Here is an 18166-nt window from a genome sequence, read left to right as displayed (position 1 = left end):
GATTGCCAGGGAAGGACTGAGACGGAACGTGGGACAATCAGCATCAGGCTACCAGGTAGACATGTACAGTCTGCAGACGGGCCAAGTTGCTCAGCTAAGGGAAAAAGTACGAGCTAAAAGAAAACCGGAATGCTATTCACCAAGCCATGCCTCCTGGCATTGAGCTGTGTTGCCCAGATGAAGGGATGGCTTTTTCTTACACAAAGACACTATTCACTAGCCAAGCCCTATATGTGGAGGACATATTTTTCTAATGTACACAAAATGCCATTTGAGGGAACAGTACCCTAATGGCCCTCCCAAGTGAAGCTCTCTTTATATGGTATTTGGGGAGCCTCTATCTTCCACTGGCACATGCACACAGAGTTCTTCAACACACTGCCCGTTCAGGGCAGATGCCAAACAGGAAAGCAAATTTACAACATTAGCTTCAACAGCTTTCTTAAATAGAAATAGCCAAAATAGGTTCAAAAAGTATTTGAGGATCAGCAACATAAATAAGAAAAACCAAGATATAAAAGACAAACAAATTGATTAACTGACCCGAGAGAGAAAATAAATAATTTAGGGTAGAGAAGATATCTTTCTAAAATGTTAATTACTAAATCCAGATATATTTAAGAAGATATTATATCCTTATATGAAAATGGAGTAACCAGAAAACAAACAAACAAAAAGAAGCTCTTAAATATTAAGAGATAACTGCCAAAATTAAAAATTGAACAAAAGGTCAAAAGGTTGGAATAGAATGGAAGAAATCTGCCAAAACATGGCACAAAAAGAGAGAAGGAGGTAATGTGAGAGGAAAGCTAAGGCATGCAAGACCAATTCAGGAAGGCCCAAGATTATGATCAGAATGTAGAAAAGAAGAGAGCAGAAAACATGGAGAGGAGAAAACTACTCTTTTCTTTGTGACTGTAAGTTCGACCTTCCTAGATATGACACCAAAAGCATTGTGACAAAAGCAAAAACAGATAAATTGGTCTTCATCAAAATAAAAAATGTGTGCTTCAATTATACATCATCAAGAGAGTGAAAAGATAAGCCAAGGATTGAGAGAAAATATTTCAAGTCATACACCTTTGATAAGGGGCTTTTATCTAGAACATACTTAAAAATTCTTATATTCAACAATTAAAACCACAAATTACCGAATTTGAAAATAGGTAAAGGGGGGTGCCTTCAGTCAATTAAGTGTCTGCCTTCGGCTCAGATCATGATCCCAGGGTCCTGGGACTGAGCCACTCGTTGGGTTCCCTGTGCAGCAGGAGCCCGCTTCTCCCTCTCTCTGCCATTCCCCCTGCTTGTGCTCTTTCTCTGTCTCTCTCCCTTGGTTGCTCTAGCTGTATCTCAAATAAATAAATAAAATCTAAAAAAAAACTGGTAAAGAATTGAATAGAAATTTCTCTAGAGATATCCAAGGAAGATGCACAGATGGCCAACGAGCACATGAAAGTATGTGTGACAACATTAGCCATCAGGAAAATACAAATCATAACCACAATGAGAGTAACATGGCAGGCCCACTAAGATGGATATAATGAAAAAGACGGGTCATAACAAGTGTTAGCAAGGATGTGTAGAGATCAGAATCTTCATATACTGTATGGAATGTAAAATAATGCAGCCACTTTGGAAAACACTCTAGCTGCTCCCCATCTGAAAGTTACCACTGTACCCAAAAGAAAAGAAAACACATGTCCATGTGGAAGCTAGTATGTGAGTGGTCATAGTGTTATTCCTAAGAGCAAATAAATGGTAATGTTTGCACAACTCTGCAAATATACCAAAAAACACAGAGCTGTATATTTTAAATGGGTGAACTGTGTAGGTAGGAATTCTCTCTCAGTAAAACTGTCATTAAAAGGTAATGTGACAGAGTTTCTCAGAGCTAAGCCAGAAATAAGTCTTCATATCTAAAGGACCCACTAACTGTCTACCACAATAAATACAAACATACCCATATAATAAATAAGTAAATGGAAAAGGAAAAGCTTTTCTTTATGGTATAATCCCAATTAAATATAAAAAGAATAATGGAAATAGAAAATCACTATTTGGCAAATACCACAGAATTAACAATTTCAGTCAAGAATCATCAATGGGTGCCAAGGATTAGTGGGTTCAAGTATGATGAAAAGAAAATATTTACATAGTCTCAAGTTATGTACCCCACAAGATACTTACTAATTATAAAGAGAAAACGGTAACTTTACAATGGAGAAACCTGGCAAGACACTACCTTAACCAAGTGATCAAAGTCAACATCACAGTAATAAGATACAGACATCATGAACCACAATATGATGCACTGTGAAAGGCATAACATCACTTACGAGGTCTGTTTGCCAAAAATGTATCTCTCGAATTTAATCATGAAGAAACACCTGACAAACCTGAATTAATGTTACATGTATGTCAGACTTCTCCAACTAAAATATAAGTTTCTATTATAATGTCACCACATTACATATTCATTATGAATTCCTCAAATGTCTGTGAAAGTACAGAGTGGAGAGTGGCACTCAGTGTCTGATAAGGCAGGAACACAAGGCCAAGTCTATGTACATGACCCTTAACAACTCACTCAATCACTTGGAATCTAGACATTCCTCTCTATAAAATCAAGATATGATATGGTATGTCTATCGAACAAAAGAGATGACGCATATAAAGCGACTTTTTTTTTTTTTAAGATTTTATTTTATTTATTTGACAGAGAGAGATCACAGTAGACAGAGACAGGCAGAGAGAGAGAGAGAGGGATGCAGGCTCCCCACCGAGCAGAGAGCCCGATGCGGGACTCGATCCCAGGATCCCGAGATCATGACCTGAGCCGAAGGCAGCGGCTTAACCCACTGAGCCACCCAGGCGTCCCTATAAAGCGACTTTTGAAATCACAGGGCATTATGCCAATGGAAGTCATTATTAACTCTTCATTTCACATAACAACAAAATAATTTCAAAGCTATTGTGTAAAACTAACAGTTTCAACGCACCTTGAAAATCAGAATCAGCCTGTGTTAAAATACTCAAGAACCCTCCTAAAAGATTTTTCACAGTTCCCTGAAGATTAAAAAACAAAACATAAGAAATTAAATTTCTTACCTCATGAAAGCATGAAGTAATTGTAATGTCATGATAAATGATTTGATACTCTACTATCTATACATATATAAATATTTTCAAATAACTGAGAAGAACGCTATGTGTACAATTACACACTTTTCATTTTCTTTTTTTTTTAGGTGGTTTATACATTTATGTTTTTCATACTGTTTTTGTTTTCTGGTTTTTCAAAAACAGTGACTATATATTAAATGTAATTTATAAAATATTACCCATTCTCAGAAATAATACAAGGATTAGTTAGCCAACAACATTAATTTTTTATGCTGCTTTAGAGAACTATGGAATTAAAAGATTTTTAGAACATCATTTGTACATAAAAACATACCTAAGGTATTATAAAAGATAAATAATCATCTCAATTTTCAGACAAGTTGAGATCTAAATAAGGAGATGAGTGACTGGGGCATGCATATGATAAACATTCACCACATTTACTATATGCATCTTTTACCTGTTGCATGAGTAGAAAAATATTCTTTTCCTTTTGTCTGATGATTTTCAAAAAACTCTCAAATACGTGGGCAAGTACATCAAGTTTGACTTTACCAGTAGAAAGCAAGTTTAATTCCAGCATACAAATCTCAGGATATATGATTTCCCCTTCAGTGAAGGTTTCAATCAAGTCCTTTGGATTGCTTAACACACTAAAACCTTCTGCTTCAGGTTTCAAGTCTACACCTGAAAGAGGAAAAGAAAAAGATGATTTTTATTTCCTAAACCCTAAATAAATATTTCAAATTTCACTTAACATTTTAGGAGATCTTGTGGCAAAGTGCCCTTTGTAAGAAGATTCTCACACAGCCTTTTCCTACATGGCAACTTTTGATTAGAATAAGTATCTTGGAAAATCAAGTCTAATGGATATTTTGAAGATAAATGAGTGGCTTAAAAGTAATTTTGATCTTCAATAGAATTATAAATATCAACAGTAACTTTTATAGACATAAGATAGAGGGGCACCTGGGTGGCTCAGTGGGTTAAAGCCTCTGCTTTCGGCTCAGGTCATGATCCCAGGGTCCTGGGATAGAGCCCCACATCAAGCTCTCTGCTCAGCAGGGAGCCTGCTTCCACCTCTCTCTCTATCTACCTGCCTCTCTGCCTACTTGTGATCTCTGCCTGTCAAATAAATAAATAAAATTTTTAAAAAAAGATACAGATTTAACACATTTTCTCTGACACAAGTGGGAAGAACACTATCCCAAACTTTCTGACCCCAAAATACCTAAATCACAGTCTAGTTCATTTGCCCGTTCAGATCTCTGTGAAAATGATAGCTTCAGCTATTGGTTGGATAAATTCTATACTTTGTCTTCTTCATAAGTGAGAAATGGACAGTGTCACTGAATATTACATTTTGGAAAATTTGACTGATGTGCTCTTAAAACTGACTGTAGCGCTGTTTAAAAAATGTTCATGTAGGGGCGCCTGGGTGGCTCAGTGGGTTGAGGCCTCTGCCTTCAGCTCAGGTCATGATCTCAGGGTCCTGGGATCGAACCCCGCATCAGGCTCTCTGCTCAGCGGGGAGCCTGCTTCCTCTCTCTCTCTCTCTGCCTGCCTCTCTGACTACTTGTAATCTCTACCAAATAAATAAACAAAATCTTTAAAAAAAAATGTTCATGTAGTTAAGAAATTTATAAATGTCTACATGATTAAGAACTAATCAGCAAGCCTATAAAAAGGAGGAGGTCTGTCATTATAAAATGTCAGTACACTGATAAAACCTACACCATTGAACTAATATTTTTTCCAAAAGTGCTTGCTCAGAAGGTAGTAATGGGAGGAGATGGGAGGAAAGTGGTTAAAAGGTGCAAACTTCTAGTTACAAGATAAATTAGCATGAGGGATGTAATGGACAACATGAGGACTATAGTGAACACTGCTGTGTGATACGTAAGAAAGTGGTCAGCAGAATAGAACGTACAAGTTCTCATCACAGGGAGAAATTCCTTTCTTCTTTTCTTTTTACTGTATGTGTATAAGATGATGGAAGTTAACTTATACTATAGTGATCATTGTTTCATAATATTTGTAAGTCAAACCATCATGCTGCAGATCTTAAATTTCTACAGTGATGTATGTCAATTATTTCTTAACAACACTGGAAAAAAGAATAGTTTAATAAACCGAGTAAGTTATATGAATCTGTGTGTGGCTATATACATATACACATACATAGATTCTTTCAATTTGTGGCTGCTTTTGCTCTTTTCACTCTTTATTATACACAAACACTTGCTATGGGTCCAACAAGACCTTTCCCTTAGGACACCTACAATTATTCCTTCATGCAATGGGAAAGAGAAACTAGACCGAGGAAGACCAGGTGCTGGAAACGGTGAAGACTAGCAGTCCTGGGATGGCCATAAGGCCAACATTCAAGAGATGGAGTCTTCCAGAAAGATCTTGGCTCCAAAAGCCCATCTATTCTGTTCTACCCAAATTTTAAGCCCAGAGACAAAGGATCATGTTCAATCCGAGGGACAAGCTGGGTTGTGGTGATTTAAGAAATCTGGGCTGCACCATCCTTGGATGTCACAGAAAGAGTTCTATACTCCTTACATTAATTCATCTTTCTAACAAACTGCCTGAAATGCTCTTCCTGTCAGTGTCTGTCTGGATAGATTTTTTTAAAAATTTGGGCCTCACTATAAACCGAACATCTTCAGTGAGACCTTCTCTGACCGCCCAACCACTATCACATCAGCCTGTTTTATTTCTTCATATTGTTCACTTCTGACACCTGGTGTTTGTTTTTTTCTACTGGAATATCGATGAAAGCAGGGACTCTCTCTACCCTGTACTCTCAGGCATTCAGTCAATTTGGCAATAACAAAATATATCTGTATGACGTTGCCTATACAAATGCCAGAATTTATTGTCAAGATCAAATAAAATGAAGCAATGCACTTTTTAAATGGCAAGGCAATACAAAATTCTAAAGTGGTATCACTGCAGCCACTTTGCTAATTGATAATCTGACTTGCAAATCCAATCACAAGTACTTCAGTGGTATTTTACCATCATCTCGGGCTTCACTGTCCTCAGGATTGCTCTCACTGTCTGCTTCATAGCCTTCTTCTTCAACCAAAAGTTTGAGACTGCAACACCGAGAGTCCTCAGCGTCTTCTGGAAAATCACCAGATCGTGATGACAGTTCTTCCTCAGACGAATGGCGCTGTAAGATCAGCGCAATCAGAAGGTGAAAGTTGTAATATTTGCTCGTGTTTAGTAACAGAATGTTTATTACTCCAAAATCATTTTAAGGATAGCTTCTGCGTTTTCTTTAAGGAAAAAAGTCTCAGGAATCAATAAGATGCACTATAAATTATGAAATTCACGCAGCAAAAAATTTCCAGACTCTCTCAACTTTATGAACATTTCGGAAATGGGGGTCTCTAACAGATGAAGCTATAGGTCATTTCAGTTTTACTGAAAAAGAAGTCTATGAAATTTCACTCTTAGTTACATAATAGGAAATGTCTAAAAACCACAATGAGTTGGAATTATATTTCTTACAACTTAATGCTAGCAAATAAATATTATTTTTACAGGGGCGCCTAGGTGGCTCAGTGGGTTAAAGCCTCTGCCTTTCGGCTCGGGTCATGATCCCAGAGTCCTGGGATCGAGCCCCACGTCGGGCTCTCTGCTCGGCGGGGAGTCTGCTTCCTCCTCTCTCTCTCTGCCTGCCTCTCTGCCTACTTGTGATTTCTGTTTGTCAAATCAAAAAAATTAAAAAAAATAAATTTAAAAAAATATTATTTTTACAAATTTGTTCAGGGAAAAAGACATTTCCATAGGATTTTTATAAATAAAATGTTTCATAAACTAGGTAACCAGAGTAGACATAAAAATTATTCAACAGACTCAATCTCAAAAAACAGACTGAGGGTTGCTGGGGGGAGGGGGGACGGGAGAGGGTGGTGGGAATATGGACATTGGGGAGGCTATGTGCTATGATGAGTGCTGTGAAATGTGTAAACCTGGTGATTCACAGACCTGTACCCCTGGGGATAAAAATACATTATATGTTTATTTAAAAAAATTATTCAACAGGATTAATTTTAAGATTTCAGAATCCAGTTGTCCATATACAAGCATTTGGGAAATTGAGAGCATTAATTCTGGTGCAATAACCTGCTGCATGAAATCTTCCTTTTCTTATAAAAATGCTACCAATATCTTCACTTTAGAACACATTTCCACTTGAAGCATGTCAGAGTACCTTACCACTGCAACATTAATGAAAGGTAGAAATAAAGTAGTATTTTAACACTTTCCAATAAACCAACTGATGCAGGAATATGACAAAGGCAACGGTTGCTATTTCAGTAAGTTTTTTAAAGTTGTAACAAACAGCAACATAAAATATTGTGGAAGAGGATTATAAAATGTCATGTATCTGGCTAGACTGAGAAATTAAAAGAGAAGTTACATAAAAATAAAGGACAGTATTATTAAGAAGTTAGATAAAGGACAATTAGTTAAAGGTTAAAGAAACTTGAAAGAAGAAGCTAATTTCTATGCAACTATAGTCATTTTTGTTTGAGTGATGTAAAATTAAAATGAATAGAGGGTTCTGGAAATACTAACTGTATATTAGGAAAGGATCAGAAGATAGGATCAGAAAAAACAGCTGAGTCATCACCATCCCTGACCTATCATTTAATAAACTATCAGTTATATGTAAGACTTATCAAATCATACATTTCTGTCCCACTGAGAGTAAGTCTCAGTAAATTGCCACATTGCTCTGGTTTTTTATGAGATAGGGCACTGAGTAAATGCTATCCACCCCACAGATGGAGATACAACACCCAGAATTCACCTGACCAAATCCTGGCCCATGTGTTCTAATCACATTCATGAGGGCCCTACTCCCATCCCACACATGTCTGCCTCTGCCAGTCACACCCAAACAACACACCTGGATCTTATCCATACCTTCTCAGTCATAGCATCATGGTGTTCAAAATCTGCTGAATGATTCCCCAGTGCGACTCGAAGCAGGGCATCAAATAAAGGCTTTGCTAATTCTGTTTCAGTCACCTTTGATTGGGAAAGATGGTCCCTCATTTCAAACAATATGTTTTCCACAGACAAGTTCTAAGGTAAAATAAAGGATACTAAGAATATTAATAACAGCTTTAAAAAAATTAAAGTGACAAAATAAATAATATTTACTTAATAAGTAGAAACCTAGTCCATTTATTTGCAGTAGATATGAAAGTGAAAGGACTACAAATATCTAGCTCTTATACAAATACCCAGTTACAGTTAATAACATTTTTATTTATCAAATGCTTCACTCACCTTGTTTCATTCTGAATTTCAGTGGATCACAAATTAACTGTATCATACACAAAAAAGATTAGTTGAAACTTCAGAGTTTTAATTAACTATCTCTACATTTTACAAATGCCTTATTCTTAGAGATTCTGTAAGACTCTAAGAAGGGCTTAGATTCTAATCCTTTCTTCTCTCTCCCTTCTTTATTCCCTCCCTTCTGTCCTTGAAGGAAACTCTTGCTGCTGGCCTGTGTCCCTATATTAGGTGATGAGGCCACAAAGATAGATATGAAACTGACTTCTCCCTTAATGAATTCCCTCCACCTAGCGTAAGAAACAGATTCTTGTAGACAAGGCATGATGATGACCACACTAGAGCTATAAACAAAGTTCTAGGATAATCAAAAAGAGAGAAGGTCCCTGAGAGACCTGTCAAAAGAGTCCGGGGAAGGGGTCGTATGAGATGGACAAGAACAAGTAGTAGCGGACAGGCATCAAAGCAGAAGTCTGCGGGTCAGAAGAACACATCCAGAATTCCTAACAAGGAGTGGCATCTTGAGAAGCTGTCAGCTAGCTCAGTGCGGTGGATGGCAGCATGGTGAAGGGAGGCAGGACGCGAATCTAGGCACGGAAGTGAACACAAGACACTGGGGCTCTGTATGCAGGCCTACGGAGTCTGGGGTTTTAACTTTGAGCACTGTGGAGACATCAGGATTTTTTAGATAGGAGTTAACAGGGAGACAGGAACTGCAGCAGGGAAAGCCTGTTGGCTGACAGAACAGTTAGGGATGGTTATGAACAGGAGGTCTGCCATATTTGAAGTTTCTTTAGAAGCAGGTCCTGAAACTGAGGATTCTCTTTCCAGCTGAGGAATGTTCTCAGGAAAAATCTGTAGGGTCGTGAAGGAAGCAGAATATATTTGGGGGTGGTGGAGGGGGGAATTCAGGCAAGAATGTGGTTTCAGAATAAATGCTGGGCTCCAGCCTAATTCCATGGGAAGCTCTGGAGCCCAGACTGCACCACAAAGATTGTCCCACTCCACAGAGCTGTATCCATCCATCACTGGCTATGAGCACCCTTCCCAGGCATCTACAGAAGGGGCGTCTTCCAGGAGCCAAGGGCAATCCTGAGGAGACAACTCACATCCCTGGAGCAATGGCAGATGGGTGCCTCAGCTTGGTAAAGGGGATCTGAGCAGGGCACTGAACAGCGTCACACTGAGATTATAAAGTCTGAACTTTGAAACACAAAGCCCATTACTACTCATCCGACACATAATGCGTATCTAATGCCTTTCAGGGTTGGTAACTTCTATACACGTGGTTTTGCATTCCAAACTGAACGGTAAGCGTCTTCAGGCAAGACATGGGTCATGCACTTCTCTGTCCTCCACAGCACCTGACACTGGGCTAAGCATAAAGAAGCTTCTCAGAACTTATAATCTTTGGAAAAACAAAATGGCAATAGTATTATGTTAGAACTTTCAAACAAGGAAAGTAAAGCACAAAAGCCGAACAAAGGAGAAGTTATTACCTGATTAGGGAACTCTAATTCCGTTTTTTGCTGACTAGCTCTGGTGCTGTGAAGACAAATGGCAAGAAGGGCTTCCAAAAGTCGGATGCTCTGCAGGGAAGTCTCACTTTCTCGACTCGTGAGTCCCTCTGCTTCCTCAGGAGCAGCCTCAGTAGCTGAAATACGTCCCCTATTTATGGAAGAGAGACGTTGTGACTCTAATTTACCTACACTGTCAGCAGTCCTGTTTAGACCACCCAGTTCTGACACTGTGGGGTCTCTTTTGACAGTTGAAGATAATAAGTCTTCCCTCATGGTGATCTCAGACGGAGACGTTCCTTTTATATCTTGGTTTTCATGTGCGTGGAGGTCTCCTTCCCTTTGTCCTTGCTCCTCTCCCTGACTTCTGAACAGTTTCTGTATGATCATAAATATTAATTTATGGCAAGCCTGGAAACCACCAAGCCTGTAGAACTGTTTCTGGAAAACCGGACTTAACATGTAGATCCAATGACACATGGACCAAATGTCTGCTGCTTGGTGCATATGTTTGGGAGAAGGCAAGACGAGGCTCTCGGGAGATACACATGGCGGCATGAGACGTAAAGGCTCACTGGCTGTACTGTCATAGCCAGAAGTATCTTCTGAGTCATTGGCTGACTCTCTGTCAGATTCTGCTTCCTTACTGACACATAAGAATGCCACGCAGAGGAAGAGGTTTATCATGTTGATGTGAACATCCTGATTAACAGACTTCCGTTTCTTCGGACAGGCTTCTTTGAGGCTGGCATAAAATTTGCTAAGACTCTGGGGAGAATCTGAGCAAGCTTGCTGGTTACGAAAAGAAGTACCTACATTTAAAGACGACAAGTCCTTCTGTTCGTCTATCCCATCAACACCTGGAATTGAAGAATCTTTTTGTTGTTCCCCTAGGCTGATTATCAGTGTTTCAAAGGCTTTTAGGGAATGACTTCGAATACCATCTAAGTAATTTAATTCAATTAGTTGATTTACTCCATTACAACTTAAAAACAAATCTCTTATTATCCTGTGAGAGAAAAAAAAATACACAAGATTTTACATATAGAAACATCACTTATAAATAGGTACGATACTAAATACATCATTGCTGCATGTGGTATATATTAAACACTAATTGATTCATCAATTATCTGGCTGGTGTTCTTCATGACAGCAGGATCTCAAATTATTTTCTAATTACTTTCATATACATCCTTCTTCAAACATCACAAATATGACTCCAGCATTATTTAGGAAGAAAAGATTACACACACACACGAGTTAAATGAAGCAACTCAGGGAAGAATACTTTTCCCCAACTGGCAGGTTCTGTGTAAATTCTAAACGACACAACCGCCTCTGCGCTTGAGATGGACAGACTCTGACAACAGGCAAGTCTCTGTGTGTCCATCTGTTTGTCTGCCTGCTGGCTTACTTGGGAATTTTTGTGTGTTTTACATCTGCACCGCATAAAGGGAAGGAACCAAGCTGCAGATCTGAGTCTCAGGTGAGACTCATGGGTCTGGATCACTGGAATCCTACTAATAACTAAGTAAGTCAGCTCAGTAAAGATCCAAGTTGTCCACAAATACGCCAAAGAGTTACAAAACTTTTCAAATCAAAGTCAGTTTTATTTAAACTACGTGAGGATGTCAGAAATTTAAAAAAATTGTAAAGATAATGATGACAGGTTATATATTATTATGTTTTTGAAATGGTATACACATTAATTTAGAAGACCAGACTATCAGAAGCAAGCTTTATTTATGTAATTATTTTTTAAGTACCAGACTTAACAATCACAAATCTGAAAATTTACTGGTAGAATTCTAAGTAATTTGGATTTTCTTTCCTTTTTGTTTAAATTTTAGTTTATTTGTCAGAAAGAGAGAAAGAGAGAAAGAGAGCACAAGCAGGGGTAGGCAGAGGGGGAAGAAGGCTCCCCACCGAGCAAGGAGCCCAACACGGGACTCGATCCCAGGACCCTGGGATCATGACCCTAGCCAAAGGCAGATGCTTAACCAACTGAGCCACCCAGGTGTGGCTTAATCATCTTCTTTTTGCTTATCTGTATTTTCTGTTTTTCCTATATACACTGTGTATATAATAAATGTAAATGTGGTGTTTAAGAATTCATAATCCCCTTAAGTCTACTGCCTTGACAAATAATTATCATTTTAGGTATGTGTGTATTTTACAAAGCTGTAAATAAGTGGGTGATATTTCTAATTTTGTATGTTTTATTGATAAAATATTATTAGCAGTTTCTCATGTCATAGCATGGTCTTTGTAAACATTATTTTTAATGGCTAATAACACTCTGTCAAGTAAATATAAATTAATTAATTTAACCTTGCTTCTGCTATTGGATATCTGTGTTGTGTCCATCCTTCCCTCACTGGTATACATTTAAAACTTTTTTTCCACTGAGAAATTAAAATCAATGGCTCTGTGCTCTTCCCCATAACTACTCCAGGAAACTGAAATAAATTAATAGATCAATAGATCAACCAATCAATACAAGTAAAGCAGACTCTGACATGGGATGGGAACACTTTTTGTTGTTAAGATAAATTAAATCCTAGGAAAGAATAATGGGTAAAGACATTCAAAAGCACACAATAAGGAAACGGTATCTGCGCAGATGCCCACATACGAACCTGGACTTAAGCAGAGTAGGCAGGGTTTTTAAATAAATCTGCAGCACTTCCTGGGGCAAACACGGGTCATGATGGGGACATGCGTGCGTCTGAGCTGACGTGACGCTATGGTATTGACAATGGTGTGCTAACTCGACGCCTCGCTGGAGCACAGGGTTAAAGACGGAATGGTACAGTTTCCACCGCACAACGACATTGCCTCTCTGCATTAGAGAGCAGATGTGATGTGCGATCTGTACGCTACGTAACCTGTCTTCCTCAAAAACAAACTTCTGATAAGCCTCTAAGGCGTCCCATTTCCACAGCAAGTCTTCAGATCCACTGCTGGGCAGGATCCCTTGAAATCTGTAGGCAGGGCTGGCCAGACCTGGGTAAGGGGCGGCCTCACACGAGTTTCCCTGCAGTGTCTCTTCCAATCTGGCGAGCTGATCAGGGTCCATGGTACAAATATTGCAAGCCGCTTGTTTAATTTTTTGCGGGGCCTCGGCTCCTCCCAACTGATCCAAGATAAGCTTGTTGAGGACATTCAGTATATGCTGCTGAACGTGCTTCAGCGCAGGCAGCTGGAACGCATGGAGCAGAGGGACGATCACAGATTTGGGGTCCATGCAGCAGCAGACCCCCACGGTCTGGATGCCGGACAGGATGTGGACGCAGGTGGCGCTCAAGGACGCCTGCCGCAGCAAGCGCAGGCACTGGTGGGCGCACACCGCGATGCAGCAGCAGCGCTCGGGGTAATGAACGTCTCCCTCCACGGTCTCCTCGAATGGGTTTTGGGAAACCTGGTTTTTAAAAGCCGAAACCAGGAGGCCCGAGAGGTCTCTGTGATGGTGCATAAAGTGAGAGTACTCACAGCGCCGGTGCCTTCTCCTCATACACAGGGAATGATGAAGCTGCTCGGATTTCACCTTCTTGACGGTGCCCATGATTTTCATCACACTGCTGACGAGGGCTTTCAGGTGTTCCGAGGCCTCGGTGGGAGCGCCGTCCCGTGCAGCCAGCCACTCCATCTGAAGAACGGCTGTTTCAAATAAACTGAATCCGTGGTGCTGAATGAATTCCTGAACCAAATCCATGGCCTGGCTGAAGAAGAAGGGATTGGAAGCTGCACTTTGAAGACAGCAGATCAGGATCTGCAGAACCCCTTCCAGAAGCTCCGGTAAAAGAAGGGCTCTGTGACGATACTTTGAAAACGCAAAACCTTCTCGAACCTCCTGTAGTGTTCTCTTTTGTCTCGGTGCAAAGGGGTCAGGCTGCTTTTCTAGGCAAGTTCTAATTTTTAAAGCTGCTCTCAACAATTCCGTTAAGTTTTTCCTAAGATTTTCTGGCATCGTCTCTGCAGTACTAATATCTACTGACATAAGATGCAACACTGTTCGAAAAAGCAGCCGTTGAACCAAAGCCACTGGTTCTTCAGTCCAACCCATAGAAAGCGTCTGACTCTCCAAGTTGTCGCTTAGATTACAGCAGTCCCCAAAGCCTGCTAGAAATTCAGTCAGTGTGGGCACTACAGTGGCTGCCAGAGCAGAATTATGATTCAAGGTCATGTCAAACTTACAAACTTTCTCTAATAAAGATAACAAAACATGACATAAGTCAAAAGGAGAATTATTCATGTGACTGATAATAGACAAGGCAGCTGGCTCACTCAAAATGTCACTGTTTGACTCCTGTCTTGGAATAATCTCCTTGGAATGTTCCAAAGCCATGGTGTCAGGAGGAGTCTGTCCTTTGGTTGGTAAGTGATCAGGTTTAGCCATAAGGTGGTCGTCTTTAGGTGACTGGGTTATAAAATGCTGTAGCAGACGGGGCCGTCGATGCTTATTCATTGCTATGCTCTTGTCATCCGAATTGGCTTCTGAATCTGAGGTGGAGAGCCGTGTCTTTCTTGCATCTCTTATTGAATAGCGGTGGGTAGTTTTACGCTGCCGTCTGCTTTTTCGAAAAACATTTACTTTCGCAGAAACCTGACCAGATGGGGCACTTCCTTCTAAATATAATTTTTCCTGAGTAGATCTTTGTGAACTTGAGTTCTTTTCTTTGGTCAGGATTATATCAGCTGAGAATGGTAGATTAAAATCTGTTAAGATAAAAAATGGAAGTTTAGACCTTAATATATTTTCAAACTCAGTTTGTACAGATGATTATTCTCTTATTTATCTTCCACTTTTGGAGCTTTTCCTCAGTTCTCCACCCCCCCCCCCCAGGGCTGACTTCCTTTAGCTATCTGTCATGTTCTCTGGGTCATTTCCCCCTACACTTATTCTTCTCATGCTATGTACCGGGTAGCATTGGTTCAAAGGATACAAATTGATTTTGAAAACAACAAAGGAGAACAAAATTAAGGGCGTAAATCTGATTTGAAACCATACATTGCATTCTGACATCAACATAAGAGACTCTAGATTATCTGGGATTTAGCACCACTATTCACACCATCTTACAAATCTCCTCTAATAGTGCCATTAATCAAGAAACAGGAGTATATTATATTCTCAAAAATAGCATTGAGCTTATATCCCTGATATAATGTAAGAACTTTAAGATGGTCCAAAATTATTTTAAAATCGTATAATAGGTACCAACTGTTCTCTAAGATTGAGGTTAAAAGAGTTCTTCATTCAAAATATTTACCGAATGTGCCACACACTGAATTAGGTACAGGCATCCCTGTTTCATCCTCAGTGCCTAGAACCTAGGGCCTGGTACATGGACCACATGCAACACCTATTTCTTGAGGAAATGAATAAACCCTTCTTACTAATTAAAAAGTAAAATCAGTCTTTCCCTTTGCAATATTACATAGTAAGATCTATGTGAAAAATATAGTTCTAATTCAGAATGAATAAATAACAATCTATAAATAAAAGATCTGGGTCTCAAGAGAGAAGGGGAGAAATTAAAAAGAGTCTGACAAACTCCACCTATACAAAGGATGCAGGCAATGAAGACAACTTTCCTAAAAGAACACTAATCGGATAGCTTAAGTGATAAATAATTTGTGAATTCTACAAATTCACAAGAAAATGAGAGCAGAGTTAGTGAATCAACAAATAAGCAGTAAAACAATATTACAAGACCTTAGATAATCCCCTAAAAAGAGAGCTCCGTATCAGGAATGTATTAAAAGTGCATATATGACACTGAAATACCAGATAGAAGGATTTATGTTTAACCTGATAGATCGTTAAACATCTCACAATTCACATATTACAGAAATGGTAAAGGCGAAAACTGTTAAACTGTTAACTCCTCCACTGAGACATTCACACTAAGTTTCAGATACTTAATATGATATATATATGTGTGTGTGTGTGTGTGTGTGTAATTAAAAATTTTTTTTTCAAAATCAGATACTAAAAAAATCAGATGCATAAAAGTATGTGTTGACCTTAAGTTGTGATAATTCTATCTAGTCTTGAAACAAAATATTACTTCAAATTAATCTCTTCAAAGAACAGTAAAAAAATTAAACTAAACTGCCAAAGTCACCAGTAGAGTACTGATAATAAAAAGCAGTCTTTAAGATAGGTGACAGAGCGGCACCTGGGTGGCTCAGCCAATTGTCTGCCTTCAGCTCAGGTCTGTTCTCAGGGTCCTGGGATCAAGACCCAGATGCTGAGCAGAGAGACTGCTACTCCCTCTCCCTTTGCCTCTCTCTCTCTTTCAAATAAAAATAAAAATAAAATAAAATAAGCAAAGGAGCTTTCATTTCTTTCTTCAAACTTTCAACTATCCATTTCTTTGATGGGGCTGCACACCTAGACTGACCCTTTCTGCTAAGTGTTCTGTTTCCTCGCATATTTTCCGGTCATTGTTACATTTGAATAAACCCCTAAGAAGCACATCGTTTTTGTATTATTAGCAGAATAAAAATGCCTACAGAATTTCTAAATACCTAAATACCTAAAGAATTTCTCCTGTCAAGTATCATGCTAATCTATACTGCTTTGAATTTGAACTGGATCAACTATTAAGGCAGGAGGAGCTTTTCCACGGGTCTTCCTTCCCCAGTGGAATTTTGGTAACACAAGGGATGTGATAAAAGAAACATACCTGCTGCCTTTTCTTCCTGAACAGGTATCTTCCATACCAGTGGAAGGAGCGACAGAAGTAGAGTAAGAAGCTCTTCTCTACATGTCAACGCCTGTATTAGAAACAAAGCAATCCTTCATGTCCTGAGGTCATGATACACATAACTCCTAGTATCTTGTCTTAAACTGAGTCCAAAAATCCTTTTTCTTGAAAGGCTGCATTTGAGAAGCTAAGGGTCAAATTAATCTCAAATCCAGTGAAAGCTGTGGTGCTTTTCAACTTATAAACCCTTCCAAGGACAGAAGAATGTAAGGGTATTTGACAGTATTTAGCACATTCTTGCTGACAAAAAGTTTCCGCAAACAGCTGTCATTACCACCATGCACGTGGCAAGAATCTCTTATCTCTGAAGAAACAAATTTGCTAGGTGACAATGAAAAGTTAAGCCCTATTAATTAGCAAACCAATAAATGAAGTTACTAGAAAAACAAAGTCTTCATGCAGTTAAATGTAAAACTCAGAGAACACAATTTTAAAAAGAGAAATTGACATTATTAATAAAGGATATATATATAGAGAGAGAGAAAGACTTATTAGTGAAGGTAATCTAATAAATAAGTATTGACTGCACACTATGTCCACAGCACTTACTCTCTTACCCTTTCTGGAGGATATGGTCCTGGAGAAGGTCCCCTCATTTGGTCCATCAAATACATACACACAGACAGTTAAAGAACAACAGAAGGCATGTAGTATAAGTAAGTAGCTGGGTGTGGCACCGATACTCAGTTTAGGAGTTCAGAAAAAGGAGCAATCAGTTCCAGTTAGAAGTGTGGAAATGGGACTGGAGCTGGAGAGCGAGACTGGGATGCTGCGGGGGTGGGGGGACACAGGTGGTCAGGGAATTAATGACAAATCAAGTTTAAGTTCCTCACTCCGGTCAGTGGGGAAGGAGCCACAGTAATATGTTCAGATTTGCTTGTTAGAAAGACCATTCTAGCCACTGTATGGAGACAGAATTGGGGTGGAAAGGGAAAGGAACTGACCAGCGTTAGAGGAAGGCAAACAATAACCCAGATGAGAGACGATGGTAAACAGAAGTGCTCTACAGTAAAACTGAGAAACGGCAAAGAACAACAGAAATGACTTGCAGTTATCTATGGAGTGTAAGGGGAAAAGAAAGATCCAGAAGAACTCGAAGAATTCTGGTTTAGGCAACAAGGTGACTGATGAAGTCCTCACTGAGACAGGAAATTCAGCAGCGGTACTAGGCTGGGCTAGAGATGATGGATCCATTGTTTAGACATAATAAGTTTGAGGCATCTGTGGGATATTCTAACGGAGAGAGCTTTTTAGTCAACAGTTATATATATAGATCCGGAGCTTAAGAAAAAGACGCGAAGTACATAAAAAGGGACTTGGAAGCCCCTGGGGCAGAAGTCAAGGGCATAGGAGATCTCCTAAGGAGAGAATGCAGAATGGCAAGAGAGGACGGATGGGAACAGAGCTCTGCAGAGCAAC

The 18166-nt window shown here is 39.3% G+C and overlaps 1 protein-coding gene across 7 annotated transcripts in view; it reads right to left on the bottom strand.

Annotated features, from left to right (window-relative positions):
• The window catches only part of LYST (lysosomal trafficking regulator), a 184830-nt gene that overhangs the window by 113781 nt on the left and 52883 nt on the right, over nucleotides 1-18166 (bottom strand). For all 7 annotated transcript variants that reach the window (XM_032849679.1, XM_032849678.1, XM_032849677.1 and 4 more), the window contains exons 4-10: nucleotides 16667-16757; nucleotides 12611-14690; nucleotides 9951-10977; nucleotides 8074-8235; nucleotides 6151-6307; nucleotides 3584-3810; nucleotides 3000-3066 (exon numbers count right to left, since the gene is read on the bottom strand). In XM_032849679.1, the coding sequence (XP_032705570.1) occupies nucleotides 3000-3066; nucleotides 3584-3810; nucleotides 6151-6307; nucleotides 8074-8235; nucleotides 9951-10977; nucleotides 12611-14690; nucleotides 16667-16757 (3811 nt within the window). The remainder of the gene's footprint in view (nucleotides 1-2999; nucleotides 3067-3583; nucleotides 3811-6150; nucleotides 6308-8073; nucleotides 8236-9950; nucleotides 10978-12610; nucleotides 14691-16666; nucleotides 16758-18166) is intronic.

The sequence above is a fragment of the Lontra canadensis genome, unplaced genomic scaffold (assembly GCF_010015895.1).
Source record: "Lontra canadensis isolate GAN:19392208 unplaced genomic scaffold, GSC_riverotter_1.0 scaffold239, whole genome shotgun sequence".
Classification (NCBI taxonomy): domain Eukaryota; kingdom Metazoa; phylum Chordata; class Mammalia; order Carnivora; family Mustelidae; genus Lontra; species Lontra canadensis.
This window is presented reverse-complemented; position numbering and strand designations above follow the sequence as displayed.